The sequence below is a fragment of the Gopherus flavomarginatus genome, chromosome 7, assembly GCF_025201925.1.
Source record: "Gopherus flavomarginatus isolate rGopFla2 chromosome 7, rGopFla2.mat.asm, whole genome shotgun sequence".
Taxonomy (NCBI): domain Eukaryota; kingdom Metazoa; phylum Chordata; order Testudines; family Testudinidae; genus Gopherus; species Gopherus flavomarginatus.
In genome coordinates, this window is record NC_066623.1 from 48046401 (window position 1) to 48062286 (window position 15886).

Here is a 15886-nt window from a genome sequence, read left to right on the forward strand (position 1 = left end):
AGCATATTCCAGTTGCATCATAGTCACACTTATAAACATATTTCCATAAAATATATGGAGTGCAACATCAGACACCATGTTTGTGAGGGCACTTTGGAGTGGGGAGCTGGATATAGGGACGGGAGAAGCAGAGGACATGGGACGGCGTTATCTCCTGTGCTGACACTTAAGATAAACCTTAATCTTTCTTGGCCTGTCTGGGAGCCAAACTCCCATGATATTTTGCAGTTAAGTTAAAGATGTCTTCCAAAAACTGGAGTTGTACTGTGCAGTGACCCTTAGCCTATGTTAAAAGCTGTTTTACAATGTATCAACTGTAAAATGTCTAGTGGATGAAATGACCCCAAAGGCTACAAAGATTGATTAACCACCAGGAGTAGGGCAGTTGGAAAGTTGCAGTGGAACAGAGAGCCTTGGAAACAGCCTAAAATGAGGAGACATGTGCTCCCAAAAGAGGGGATAAATGAGGATCAGAACGATACAAAATAAAGGTAACAAGGGTAAAATTGCCCCTAACTCATAGGGGATATAAGACTGGATGCCTGCTGTCAGAAACCACAGGTCCGGTCTTCCACAGCTGCTGGGAATCGTATGCCTCTCTGTCTGTGTGTTATCTTTAGTAACTGTTTGATTAACAGATCCAATCACAGCTGACTTATCCACGGTCCATGATGATTAAACTGGAGAGAACATCTCACTGAACATGTGGCTGTAGTTACAATTCCTAGCAATTATTGGCTATTGAGTGACACATTATTAATAATCAACACCTGCAGGGCTGAGGCAGGGGCAGCCATTGGCCCATGATCACTGCATCTGTCTGCGGATGAGGACAGGCTGACCCGTGAAGTACTGCACAGGTGCTGGGGAAACGACTGAACACAAGTCCCCAGAGAAGAGAGCTATCCTATAAACTGCTGCAGAAAAAACACTGTACCTAATTATTTGAGAAATAATCTGTGATCGTGTAGCTGAGACTGAACCCGCATGGGACTGTGGTTAACAGACTGGAGTGGCCATCAGGTGATCCAGCTGCCATGACCAGCACCAGAACAGATGCACTGTGGAACCTGAAGCAAGCCTTGTTTTGGTCTCTGTGCCTCAGTTCCCCACCTGTAAAACGAAGATGCTGCTTTTCTACATCAGAGGGAGACTGTAAGGCTAAATTCATTGAGACACAGCAGTGGTGGGCACCATGGAAGCACTGATGGAGTGTTCAAAGTGTGCTGATCAGAACTGGTTGGAAAACAGGAAGCCATTCACAAATGCTTTGGAAAAGATCTGTTTTCACTTTGGATAGAAATGTCATTTTTGTCCAGATTCCCTGCCTAGCACTAGTGGCAAACGTAGTTCCCCGGTGTCCTGTCTTCACCCTCAGCAACCAGTGAGATGTCAAACTGGCAAACGATGCCTACAGGCACCACAGCACAAACTGCTCTCGCTCCCACCCGAGCCACCAGCTTACAGTGTTGTGTTCAGGGCTTTTTTACCTCCCACCTTCTGCCCATGGTTTTCTCGGCAAATTGGGTCAAAGGGGCGCAGCTAACCTGCTTGCCTCTCATCTCATCTTCCCCTCTGACCTGCCACTGCTCATAGGCGGGTCAGGGTAGCTCGCTAACTTGACAGCTGAAGGCATTGCCTCCCCTCCCCTGGGATGGGATGCTCTCCCCCGACAGCTCTGCCAGCCACAGGACTGGAAGCTGAATGCAGCGCTCACCTAGACTGAGTCAATCCATGCCCAGTGAGCCACATCTCCCTCTAACATTGGGCTCCAGACTGGCCAACATCTAATACAAGTCAGCACCAGCCCATTGAGCAAAGGTGCAATGCAGACCAAGTCGCCCAGGTCTGCAGCCACACGATCTCTTAAGTCCATAATTCACTTATATTTTGCTGTATTTGAAAATTAGAATCTGATGCCCTTTGCCCCTACACTACGCTGTCCTAGCAACGACCCATGGGTCAGCTGAGTTCCAGCCTACACCAGCAGGGAAGACACATGGACTGGCTCTCCTCTCACATTGGTTTTGCACCAGTGAATCCCCATGAGCTTCAATGGAAATGGAAGTCATGGACTGTGATTCAGTCTGACTCAGGGCTATTTCACCTTGATACACGTTATTTCTATACTGTAAGGCACTGCAATCCAAATGATCCCAACACAAACAGTGCAGAATTTGTTACTCACCACTGAAATACAGCCACCGCTGGGGTGGGAGGGAGAAGCTGGTTTATACTACACAACAATGCCACATGACTGACCACTTTTGAAAGGAAGTGAAAATTCATCAATTCCAAGGCCAGGAGCTAGTATGATCATCCACTCTGATCTCCCATACAGCACAGGCCAGAGAAATTTCTCAAAACAATTTTTAGAGCAGAGCTTTAGAAATACCCATCTTGATTTAAAACATCTTGATTTAAACATTTTCAGTGACAGAGAATCCACCACGACCCTTGGTAAGTTATTCCAATGGTTAGTTACTCTCACTGGTAAAGATTTTCACCTTATTTCCAGTCTGAATTTGTCTAGCTTCAGCTTCCAGCCATAGGCTCATGTTTTACCTTTCTCTACTAGACTGACGGCCCAGGATTAAACATTTGTTCTCTACAGAGCAGCGGTCCCCAAACTTTTGAGGGTTGCACCCCACCTTATCCTTGTCCAGACCCCAAGCCCCAACCTGCTGGGGCCAAGAGCAGGGTCCCAGCTTCAGAGAGGCGGGACGGGGATGCGGACTGGGGTTAGGGGCAGAGGCTGGGGCCACAGCTGGAGATATGTCTGTGGCCAGAAGTGGGCTGCAGCCAGGTGCTGAGGCTGGGGGCAGGGGTGGGGGCAGAGTCGCAGCTAGGCTGCCATGTGGGCCAGCAGCCAGGCCCGCAGCCTGGGGTAATTCTGGGCCCGGCCTCACGCCCAGCCTCAGCGCCAGGCTGGGAACAGCTGTGGCTGAGGCTGGGAGCAGGGATGGGAACGCAGCTGGGGGGGGACTAGAGCAAAGCTGGGAGTGGGAGGGGCTGGGTGGCCCTCCCTGCCCCCCGTGGGGGCTGGCCCAGCCCTGCTGTGCACCACTGGACATTCGTCCATGTCCCCCTAGGGAGTGCACCCACAGTTTGAGGATCTTAGCTATAGAGGCAGAGGAAATTTTTCAAGGCATAATCTAATTATTGTGTACTGGCCTAAATGCCTAGGCTGATCTCTTTAACACTTTTGATGGCCACAGGGGACTACAGAATATCAGTGTCATGTCTTGTCCAAAAGACAGCAGCACACCTGGCCCCTAGCACGGTGTCCAGTACAGAGCAGCATCTACCGAATCACTAGAACCATTTCCAGTAGCCCCTGAGTTCTCCTTGGAGGTTTTCCATCCAAATACTGACCAAACCTGAACCGGTTTAACTTGTGATCGCAGAGCAGATCACAGCTCTAAGGGCTGCAACCTCAGATCACACTAAAAGCCTGTAGGAAGCCTTTGTAGAGCTGTTCCTTTGGGATCCGCTCAGCTACTTTGGCTTCAGTCCAGTACAATGACAGTCCAGGCCAGACAAGGCCAAACTCATGTTTGGTAGAACTCTTCCAATGAAACAGGATCGACTCCTTTGGAATAAGTATGTTGTTGTGCAGAATCCTTCCTGATGCACCTGGGCCTTGAACTGATTTGGTCACAGTGGAAACCAACTGTAACCCCCTGATATGTACCAGTTCCTCTACCACAGCCAAAGGGGCTAGAGATTCTGCTTCCATGGATGCACCAAAGGGCTGAGCATGTGGAGAAATCTATTTTAGATGTTCTTTTCTTGCCTGTACCAATTTTTTTAAAAGACTTCAAAAGCCCCTGGCTCTGCATAGGGCCAGGCATCTGTCAGAGATTTTATAAAGCAAGTCTTTGTTTGCTACAGCTAGGGATGGCCAAAAAAAGCACCTAGGACCAGGAGAAAAAGTAATACCCAGTACAGTTTTCCTTGCTCTCATCAAACTCAAAATAAAACTGGACAAATTGGGAACACAACATAGAAAGGCCTCCACTCAAAGCCCAGGCTCCACATGTGACCACAGATAGTCACAAATCAAACATGCTCAGTGAGCTCAACTTCCTCTCCATGCGTGCATAGATCAAACACCCCACAGGAACAAGTGTCCCTGTTTGGGAGAGCCAGGACTCTGCATTGGCAGAGCTGCGGGAGAGCCCAGAGGATGGCTTACAGGGGGTGCTGCAGTTCAGGGTAGATGTGCTTTGGCACTAGAGTAGCACAGGATTAAAATAGCAGGCTCCTTGCAAGCTACAACCAAGGTACCCTTGCTGAGCTGTTGCAGAAGCAGCATTGAAATACCTGTGGGTCACAGCTAAGGTGCATGAGGCAGCATAGTCTAGTGGATAGAGCAGTGCAGTCCCAGCTCTGCTACTGGCCTGCTGGGTGACTCTGGGCAAATCACTGCCCTGCTCTATGCCTCCATTTCCCCATCTGCCAAATGGGGTGAGTGAACGATACTGACTCACCCAGAGCTAGGTGTAATTGTTATTATCAGAGTGGGTTGCAGGTCAGGACCAAGATACACTGGGTCCTGTCCCTGACTGGCCACTGGCATCAGCCCCTCACTTTCAGGAACACTAAACACTTCTCACATTCCAGAGGGAAAACCCTAGAAAGCTGCTTGATAAGTCTCCTGGTGGAAGAGGGGCTGAAATCCTGACCCCGACTGTAGTCAATGGGGGCTTTGCCATTGCCCTCAGTGGGGCCATGGTTGTAAGACTGGTTGGGAAGAATAATCTTATAATCGCTAGGACCAGGAACACAGTGTTGTGGGATGACAGGAGGCAGCAATACTGTGAGATTAAAGAGTTATACCAGGTTTTAATAAAGCCACTGTAAACCAGCACAGCCCATCCTCGTCCTGGGCAGGTGTTGATGCAGAGTTTCAGAAAGACACTTTCATCCTCTCTGTATTTGGAAAGTCGGAGTTCCTGGAAATGAGGTGACCTGTCTGTTATGGAGGAAGAAGATTAATGAGCCTTGGCCTCCGGTTGGCAGGAGCACAGCCAAAGAAAATAACCTCTGGGGCAGCTGATTCACTGGGATTGCAACAGCCTGGCCTTCATTTTGCTTACCTGGATTAACCTGAGCTTTGGCAGCACTTGGGATGTGAAGCAGCAGCAGCAGGAGGGGCATCCTGGGAGGGGAGATCATCACGGCAGGTTACTTCAGCCCCAGAGCAGCAGCTGAATGGGGAGATAAAAGAAGCAGTAGAAAACATTAGCAAGACAGTGGGAGTATGAAATTGTCACTGCTGTGAAGGGGCGGTACTGTGCAGCTCAATGCACACGGAGCAGAGATGCATGGGAGAGGCCCAGATGCAGTCTGAACACCTCTAAAACTTGGGGAATTCGGATCCAGGGTTCCCGCCCTTGTCCGGTACAGTAGAACACTCATCCTCCATTTCTCCCCCGCTGCCAGCCGTGTCTCCTTGCTCATGTCTTCTGCCAACTCCCAGTTTGCTAGTCCCCTCCCTTGATATCTGCTTCCAATCAGGGTTGCCTACTCCTGGGTTCCTCCCATAATGCAGCAGGAGAAAAATCAACATTTTCCTATCTATACATTGAGTTTCTAGAGCCCGCCCCCAGCTTCATCCCCCTTTGAGCCAGAGGGCAGCTCCTATGCATGTGACTGGCCCGTCTATCTCCATCAGTAATAGAGCATGTCCTTTCCCACATTGGTTGTTGCAGCAGCTACAAGTTCTGCCCTAAGATATTCTGCCAGAAAACCTGTGTGATGCTGACAGATCAGGTGTCAGCTCATGCCAAGGCCCCCAGCCTTACTGAACATTGACAAATGCATAGCTGGAAACCAGTCTGGCTCACTGTGTGTTAGCACGGTTAAAAAAGATGTTAAGTTGATAAGAATGCATTTAGTCCTTATGAAATGCTTGAAGGATGCTGCATGTATTGATCTCACTTATAACATCTGTAGCTCATGGTATACAGTGCTATTGAGTGTTTGCATGTAAACTGTTGTAATTGTGTAACTCACCAAACAGAGAAGAAGCATTAATTAGTGTGTGCAGGGCCCTCACAAGAAGGCCCACTGAAACCAAATGAGCTACTGAGAAACATCAAAGGACAAAGACACACACCCATGAAGAAGAGACAGGCATGGACACTTGTTCCATCAGTTTGAACTCTGAGGGAAAGGAATAAAATTCCCTGACCAGGAGGCACTGTATCGGTGTGCTGCCTGGAATTTGGAGGGGCAATATTTCTAAGCATAAGCAAGGGATCCCCAAGCTGCTTAGCTTAGGTTAGCCCTAAAGGACATACAGACACTGCACATCACAGCCGTTTCCATTACCTTTTGAAATCTAAATCTGTAACTCATTTCTGTGTGTGTGTTTACCTGCTTGTACCTTGTAAATAACTCTTATTTCTTTTTCCTAGTTAATAAATCTTTAGATAGTTTATTACAGGATTGGCTACAAGTGTTGTCTTTGGTAAGAGATCTAAGGTGCAATTAACGTGGGATAAATGATGAGTTCTTTAAGACTGGGAGTAACCGAAATATTGCTGTGATTTTTTTGATGTAAGGGACCATCTATCACAAAGGCAAGTTTGCCCAGCAGGCAAGATAGACCAGAGTGCCCAAAGGGGATGCCTGTGACTCCATGTTAAGGATGTTATAAGACTTGAAGAGTTCACACTTGTTACTTGGTTGGTGAAATCTAATTATAGTACACACGACCAGGTGTTTGTGCCCTGTTCCTTGACAGCAGTGATTTCCCTACACCTCCCCTGGGGGGGTGTACTCCCCCCTTGAATTTCCCCAACACCTCCCCCAGTTTTGTGAACTAGTTACATGCCAAACCTGGTGTCTGAACTTTGCGACTTTGTCCTCACCCACAACTGTTTCACATTTGGGGGCAATATATACCTTCAAGTCAGCAGCACTGCTATGGGTACCTGCACGGCCCTGCAGTATGCCAACACTTTCTGGCTGACTCAGAACAACGCTTCCTTAGCTCTCATTCCCCTAATGCCCGTACTCTACACTGATGACATCTTCATCATCTGGACCCATGGAAAAGAAGCCCTTGAGGAATTCCACCATGATTTCGACAATTTCCATCCCACCATCAACCTCAGCCTAGACCAATCCACACAAGTGGTCCATTTCCTTGACACTACTGTGCTAATAAGCAATGGTCACATAAACACCACCCTATACCGGAAACCTGCTGATCACTATACTTACCTACATGCCTGCAGCTTGTATCCAGGACACACCACATGATCCACTATCTTCAGCCAAGCTCTAAGGTACAACTGCATTTGCTCCAATCCCTCAGACAGAGACAAACACCTACAAGATCTCTACCAAGCATTCTTAAAACTACAATACCCACCTGCTGAAGTGGAAAAACAGATTGACAGAGCCAGAAGAATACCCAGAAGTCACCTACTAGAAGACATTGGCCAAACTGGACAGTCTCTACACAAAAGAATAAATGGACACAAATCTGACATCAGGAATCATAACATTCAAAAACCAGTAGGAGAACACTTCAACCTCTCTCCATTCAGTAACAGATTTAAAGGTGGCAATTTTGCAACAGGAAAGATTCAAAAACAGACTCCAACGAGAAACTGCTGAACTTGAATTAATATGCAAACCAGATACAATCAACTTAGGCTTAAACAGACACTGGGAAGGGCTGAGCCATTGCACACATTGAATCTATTTCCCCATGTTAAGTATCCTCACATCTTCTTGTCAAACTGTCTTAAATGGGTCATCTTGATTATCCCTACAAAAGTTTTTTTTCTCCTGCTGATAATAGCTCATCTTAATTAATTAGCCTCTTAGAGTTGATTTGGCAACTCCCACCTTTTCATGTTCTCTGTACTTATATATATCTCCTCACTATATGTTCCATTCTATGCATCTGATGAAGTGGGCTGAAGCCCACGAAAGCTTATGCTCAAATAAATTTGTTAATCTCTAAGGTGCCACAAGTACTCCTGTTCTTTTTGCGGATACAGACTAACACGGCTGCTACTCTGAAACCTGCTAGTTCTTGTGTTACGTGAAGGATTAAATAACATTTCCTTATTCACTTTCTTCACACCGGTCAAGATTTTATAGACCTCTATCATATCCCCCCTTAGTCGTCTCTTTTCTAAGCTGAGAATTCCCAGTCATTTTAATCTCTCCTCCTGTTTCATACCCCCTGATCATTTCAGTTGCCCATCTCTGTACCTTTGCCATTTCCAATATCTCTCTTTTGGGATGGGGTGACCAGATCTGCACATAGTATTCAAGGTGTACACATACCATGGATTTATATAGAGGCAATATGATATTTTGTCTTATTATCTATCCCTTTCTTAATGATTCCCAACATTCTGTTTGCCTTTTTGACTGCCACTGCACATTGAGTGGATGTTTTCAGAGAACTATCCACAATGACTCCAAGATCTCTTTCTTGAGTGTTAACAGCTAATTCAGACTCCTTCATTTTGTATGTATAATTGAGATTGTTTTCCAATGTGCATTATTTTGCATTTATCAACATTGAATTTCATCTGCCATTTTGTTGCCCAGTCACCCAGTTTTGTGAGATCCTTCTGTAGCTCTTCGCAGTCTGCCTGGGACTTAACTATCTTGAATAGTTTTGTATCATCTGAAAATTTTGTCACCTCATTGTTTATCCACTTTTCCAGATCATTTATGAGTATGTTGAATAGTAATGGTCCCAGTACCGGCCCCTCAGGGATACCACTATTTATCTCTCTACATTCTGAAAACTGATAATTTATTCCTACCCTTTGTTTCCCATATTTTAACCAGTTACTGATCCATGAGAGGACTTCCCTCTTATCCCATGAAGGCTTACTTTTCAAAAGTCAGTTTAAATTAAATACATTTTAAAAAAAATTATATTGTTATGTGTTTTGGTGTAACATGCATTATCCTTATGTTAAATTTGCATTATCCTAACAAAATATTTACTTTAGTCATATCTCTTTTATATATCTCATTGGCCCTAAGATCCCTCCTGTAAATTCGAACACCCCCCCTAATTTCAATTCCTGGGGAAACTACTGCTTGACAGTCTGCCCTGAGGTTGGCACTCACACTAGTGAGCTACTCTAGACAGCTTGACAACGTGGCTTAACTTTTAAACAACCTTTAACTCCTGGAATCCCCCCATGCAAGGTAAACACAGAAATGATGGATTAAGAGTGGATCCAAGTAGTGTAACTAAGTTCCAGACCAGCCTCAGAGCCCCAATCTGGAAGAGGTTCAGCCCAGCATGGGGAGACTAATCCACACATACAGCAAGGAAAGCATCTATTTCTCACCACTCCCCCACACCAGTTTGAAGCAATGGGCCCGTTTTAGCAATGTCTGTGCCCAACACAAGCCAGAGAAGAGGGGCCTAGTGAGTACAGCACTGAGATCAGAACATTCCTTCTGGGGGTGGCATCCCAGGAGGCAGGGATGCCCCATCTGTACTACTTTGAGAAGGAATTAAAAGATCCTCAATAGTTCTAGTGTCCATGACATGGAGACTGAACTGGGCGGGAACAGGATTTTCAAGCAAATCTGCAAATTGGAATTTTTTCCTGTACCAAAACAGAACAAAATTTTAAAAATTCAAAATTTCCCACAAAATATTCTGGAAATATTCTTGTTTTGAGTCGAGTGAAACACTTTGTTTTGATTTTAACTTTTAAATATGTTTATATTATAATCCATAAAATAAAAAATGGAAACAACAAGTTGTTTAGAAATGGAAAATCAGAACAATCCATTCTGAAAAGGACTTTTTCTCATAATTCTATTGCAATCAACACATTTCCACTAAACATTCTGCTTTCAATGAATCTGCATTTTCTGGTGGAAAAACATTTCATCAGAACATTTCCAACCAACTCTGATGGAGATGGTCCTACTGAAACGTTCCCTGAGGGATGAAGAACAGAACCATAGAAATGCAAGGCTGGAAGGGACCTCAAGAGGTCACCTAATCCACCCTCCCCATTCTGAGGAAATTTAGACCAGCCCTAACAGATATTTGTCTGACCTGTTCTTAAAAACATCCAAGGATGGGGATTCAAGAACCTCCTTTGGCAACTTGTTTCAGTGCTCAATTACTTGTTCCCTGTATGTTTAGAATACTGGTCTCTTGTATGTTTTTTTAATATGTGATCACATCCAACTAGGAATGGATGACCAAGCAGGAAATCAGTGATTAGCACAAGAAAGAGAATACAAAGGAACCGCACGTGATCTCAGGTTCCTCTCTGCTCAGGGTAGGCAAGTCTATCTAAATTAAACTGCACAGATTCTTTCTCCAATGCCTTTGGAAGTAAGATGTGGCACAACAAAGCAAGTGCCAAGGTAGAAATACATTGCAAAATGCATTTTGCCCACCCTGGGACTCCAAAAGAGACAACAACAGATCATGACCCCCAGTTCATTCAGCAATTCTCTATAGCTCGTCAGTTTAGTCACACCTTGGCAAACCCTTTATGTGCACAGTCTATTAGTTTAGCAGAAAGGAAGTACTAATAGCAGAGAACTACATAAAGACAGCTCTGGGAGACTGAGTGATGCATATCCAGCTTTGTTAGGATATCCCCCCGCCCACTGCATAGTGCTCTACTAGCATTGTCAAGGCTAATTCCCCACTCTGGCACTTCGAGTGCAGAAGGTGGGGGCCCGCAAAGATGCTAAAAATTAACATTGGCCATTCCAGGCTTGTATTAAACTCCCAAGGTTACAGCTTCTCTCTGACCTTGGATTGGTAGATGCTGCCACCATCCAAGTGCAGAACCCCTTTGAGAGCCCACGAAGGGTAAGTTGGATATTAGGAAAAACTTTTTCACTAGGAGGGTGGTGAAACACTGGAATGGGTTACCTAGGGTGGTGGAATCTCCTTCCTTGGAAGTTTTTAAGGCCCGGCTTGACAAAGCCCTGACTGGGATGATTTAGTTGGTGTTGGTCTTGCTCTGAGCAGGGGGTTGGACTAGATGACCTCCTGAGGTCCCTTCCAACCCTGATATTCTATGATTCTATGAAGGCACACTTGGGAATTCCTTCCTGTGGAGTACCCTCAAGCCTTTTCATCCCCCAATACCACCCCCCCCACACACACACACACACACACTCCGGGGAAGAGCTGAGAAAGAAAAAATAAGGAAATCTGCTATTGCCACCAGCTAATTAAATAATATGTGCACAAACCTCTTAAGACACAAAAATCCAATTCTGTTCTTAAAAAAGGTAAATTTTATAAATTAAAAAAAAAAGAAAATACATGTGGGAACTCAGTCTATTGCTAGGTTTTAAAAGAGCAACTAAGCCAAGCAAAACAAAAGCACCTGGGATTAGCACAGAGGAATCCACAAGCCATAATGAAATAAAAGAGATAACCCTGACTGTGTCTTCCTAGACATTTCCTGATCTACTTACATATCTGGGGTTTTAAATGAGTAGTTTCTAGGTATGACACTAATGATTTTTCAATTCCTGGCCCAAGCTTCTTACTGCATAGCTGCAGCCCTGTCCACCTCTCCCCAGGAGACCAACAGCAGCCAGACAAAAGGGGAGTCTTTTTTTCAATTTTAAAAAGTTCCAGCCTTCCCATTGGCTCTTTTGACCAGGTGCCCACTCACTTCCTTTTACCTATGCATAGCAGTGAGACTTTTTAAACCCTTTACAGGTAGAGCAATTAAAGAACAGCTAGTAAGTGGGATTTTATAGCTACTGGCTGGCTTGGTGTCCCTAAAATGGAGCTCCCCCCTTCCCCCTCCCACCTTCATTTATCACAAGCGTCATTGTGTCAAGACATATGGTGAGAAGGACAAAAATCTTGGTGTTAGTGTGATGATAGAATAAAGGGGCTCCAGGGCTAACAGCAGGAGTCTCCACACGGCTGGGGCCTGTGACAAACCTCCCTCCTCTGCACATTAGACAGTGGGGAATGCGCAGGGGCAGCTCTATGTATTTTGCCACCCCAAGCATGGCAGTCAGGCGGCTTTCGGTGGTATGCCTGCGGGAGGTCCGCCGGTAACGCTGATTCAGCAGCATGCCTGCGGGAGGTCCTACGATCCCGCGCCTTTGGCGTACTCGCCACTGAATTGCCGCCGAAACCACGGGACCAGCAGACCTCCTGCAGGCATGCCGCCGAAGGCAGCCTGACTGCCACCCTCACGGCGAGGGGCAGGCTGCCCCCTGTGGCTTGCCACCCCAGGAATGTGCTTTGTGCGCTGGTGCCTGGAGCTGCCCCTGGGAATGCGTAACACATGCTGTCCAGTGGGTTACATTAGGTTCTAACAAGCTTCTGGAACCAATGATAACTAATGACAGAATAGATGGAAAATGGAAGCGTCAGGAGAACAGAACAAGGGGAACATTACCCCAAGGATGACCGATTCCCCAGCTGCAAGAGGAAGAGATTATCAGATTCCAAAAAGAAGTGACTGGCACCCTGCCAATGAGTCTCCCAATTAAACAGCTCCACCATCTGTAGCCAGGAAAAATGCCAAAATACCCATTGAACATCTTGTTATAAACATCCTAGAATTTCAATTCAACAATTGATAGGATACACCAAACAATCTGTAACAAGACAAAGGTTATGGTACAATTTTAGTTCTTCTAAAACTTACTCACACATGAAGTTTTTACAATTCTATCCCATTAAAATGAATGTTTTGGATGTCACCTTAACTATGGTAACAACTAATAAAGCATCAGAATATCATCCGCCCCAAAGTAGAACACCTGCACCAGCCACACCAAAGTTCAACAATTATACCACATGATACAGATGGCAACAGCTATACTATCCACACCAAGGTGAAACAACTATACAATCTGCAGAAAGGTGTTAGAGATACACCTTGTACACTGAGGTGTAACAGCTACACCAGCTGCATGAAGGTGTAACAGGTACACTGTGCACACAATGCATAACAGCTAAACCCTCTGCATTCAGCTGTAAAAGTTGTAACCTCCAAACCAAGCATGGAATAGCAGCCTGGTGTAATAGCTACACTATCTACAACAAGGTGTAACAGCCACTCCAACCACACCAAAGACTAACGGCTACACCATCAGTATTAGTGTATAACAGCTACCTCATCTGAAAAAAAGGTTTAAAAACTACATTAACCAAGCTACTGTACCTGCAAACAGGTTTGACACTTACCCCATCCATATCTGGGTGCAGAAGGCACCCCATCCACATCTCTACCAAACTATCAGCTGTATGGTCTGCAACATAGTGTAATACTTATAAACAGCAACACCAGGGTGAACAGCTACAGCATCCACACCAAGGTGTGACAACCATAACATCTCTACCAAGGTGAAACAGCTATACCATCCACAGGAAAGAGCCACACCTCTACTCTCCTCTCCTTATCCCTGCGTAAATCTATACATATACAGTGAGTTGTAATGGCTATATGAGTAGCACACAGATGTGTTAGATATGTGAGCCACACCCAGGTAAACCATTCACACTCTCCACACCAAGCAGTAACAGACATACCACAAGTACCCTGGTGTAACAGCTACACCATCCACACGCAAGAGTAATGATACCATTCACATATGGGTGTTAAAGCTACTCTTTGCACACTACAGTATTACAGCCACTCCAACAGCATCCAGGTGTAACAGCTACACAATCCATATCCACCTATAACAGCAAGACCACCCGCCCCAAGCTGCTACACCAACTATTGCAAGATACATCATCTATACCATCCATACCAAATGTGTAACCTTCCACCACCTGCAACCAGGTCCTGTGCCACAAGCACTGTTAAGGTCAGCCACACAGCAGGAAGTGACATCTAAACAGAGGCTAGGAGGACACAGGAGAGAAGTAACATGCCCACTCCAGTCACTGACAGCAGCAGCAGCAGGAAAACACTCATTATGGGGGGAGAGTCAGTTGACGTTGACCTCTGTCATGTGGAGGTGTGTTTGCCTTCAGAGCCCTGACTCAGGGCTTAAGCTATGCTCCTGTGTGTTAGACACCTCTGGGTTCCCTGCACTCCCCAGGCAGCCAGAGCTCCTCTCCCTGCACTGACAAGGCAGCTTGCTATGAAGGAACCAAGGCTGAAAGTTTCACATGCCTCAGGCTGGCACGTCTTCCCCCAGAAGGGCAGGGCCTGGGGGGGCCTGAGTCTCTCTCTCTCTCTCAGTAGTTATCTGTCCCTCCTCGCCAGTTTACCTGAGCCAAGCCCTGCACAGCTGTTAGTGAGCTGGAGCCGCACATCAGAAGGGAGGCGTTTTGGAGATGATGCCCAAGGCAGATTTAAAGACTCCCCCAGGCTCACTCACTCCAGAAAGTGGGAATGTCCTCTCCGGTCTCCGCAGTCACAATCCAGTGCCCCATGCTACAACACGAGCTTTACCGAGCCCACCCAAACCCCCTGGGGGTAGCATCTGGGTTGGAGCAGTTGGACACAAAGCTCATAGGAGCCAGCTTCTACCATGGAGTCACTATGCACAGCCCTGTGCTCATGAGAAGCCCTGTATGCAGCTCAGCCCTAAGGTTGTGCTTCTCTAGCACCTCCTGCCTGTAGGTTGAAATGCCCTTTGTGACCATTAAGGCATGGAGCTTCACAGCACCCTGCAGGGGCAGAGCAGCAGAGCCCTTCTCTGACAGAGGGGAAGATGAGGCACACAGAGGTAACTGACTGACACTCTGAGGTATCTGGGGCAGCATGAGGTCTCCCAGCTCCCAGATCCACGTCAACTGCAAAAACTTGCTTCCTCCCTGCACTCACACTATTTTGGACCAATGACCAGGGAAAATACAGTCCAGCCCTCCCAGATGGACCAGTGGGTGACCCCTCCCGTACCCCAGAACCACCTACCCTAAAGAACCACTGGGGCCTGTCCCACCACCACCGACTCCTCCTGGTGTGCATACACCGCATGCAGCAGTGCCGCGGTGGGAACAGTTCTGCAGTAGTGCACCAGGGTATGAAAGGCGACCTCAGAAGAACCTGCTTGATACTGGCCAGTGTGTCCACAATGCCCCAGCCACAAGCCCTGGGGCCAGATGAACACCAGCCACTGTGACATGTGGGAAGAAAGGGTTTGGGGCAGAAGCTTGTCCAGCTCCAGGCGGGCAGTGTCATTGTGGAGAGCAGCCAGGGGAGGGAAGTCCAGCCTGAGCCCTTGACTGGAGTCTACCTGGCAGGCAGTCCCAGGCTGGCCAGCGGGGGGAAGCTGCTGGGCACACCCTGGGACCATGGCGTGATTATTGGCTGGCCCCAGCCATGCTCTGACCAGAAGGCCCCGTCAGGGCAGCTGGCGCAGCAGCTCAGGCAGCCAATGCCTGGAAATAAATGTTTCTACCAGGAGACAAGCGGAGGATGCTGGTACAGACTGTTTGTCTCTGAGAGAAGAATGTGCGTGGCCAGGGCTCCCCAGGCATCTTCCCACCACCAGCCTGCTGACTTGTGCTCCCTGCAGGGCTAGTCAGCCCCATTGCCAGACCCATCATCCCACCTGCACCAAGCTCTGCAGCATCCACCCCCCTGCCACCTGGCAGCCCTACTCTGCTCAAAACAGCAGGAACATCCCCCTGGAGGGTCACCAATGGTCTGTGCCTCCCCAAGGAAGATCCATAAAAGAGAGCAGAGCCTCAGACAACCCCATGGAGAAGCCTGGTAAAAGCCCACTCCTGCCAAAGGAGCAGGGGCGCTGAGGGCAATGGGGGGTGCTGGCAGGGCAGACAGCGATGAGGGAAATGGGGGTCGCTGGTGGGGTAGAGGACACAGAGGGCAATGGGGGGTGCTGGCGGGGCAGAGAAGCAGAGGCCCTGAGGGCAATGGGGGGGCGCTGGCAGGGCAGAGTGTGCTGAGGG

General features: G+C 47.2%; 1 protein-coding gene across 4 annotated transcripts in view; it reads right to left on the reverse strand.

Moving 5' to 3' along the window:
* DDR2 (discoidin domain receptor tyrosine kinase 2) overlaps positions 1–15886 on the reverse strand; it is a 153025-nt gene that overhangs the window by 83373 nt on the left and 53766 nt on the right. For 3 of the 4 annotated variants that reach the window (XM_050963124.1, XM_050963126.1, XM_050963125.1), the window contains one exon: positions 5103–5213. In XM_050963124.1, the coding sequence (XP_050819081.1) occupies positions 5103–5181 (79 nt within the window). In that variant the 5' untranslated portion in view covers positions 5182–5213. Of the gene's footprint in view, positions 1–5102; positions 5214–7387; positions 7454–15886 lie in introns of those variants that run through there. The other variant, XM_050963127.1, reaches the window with a different exon arrangement.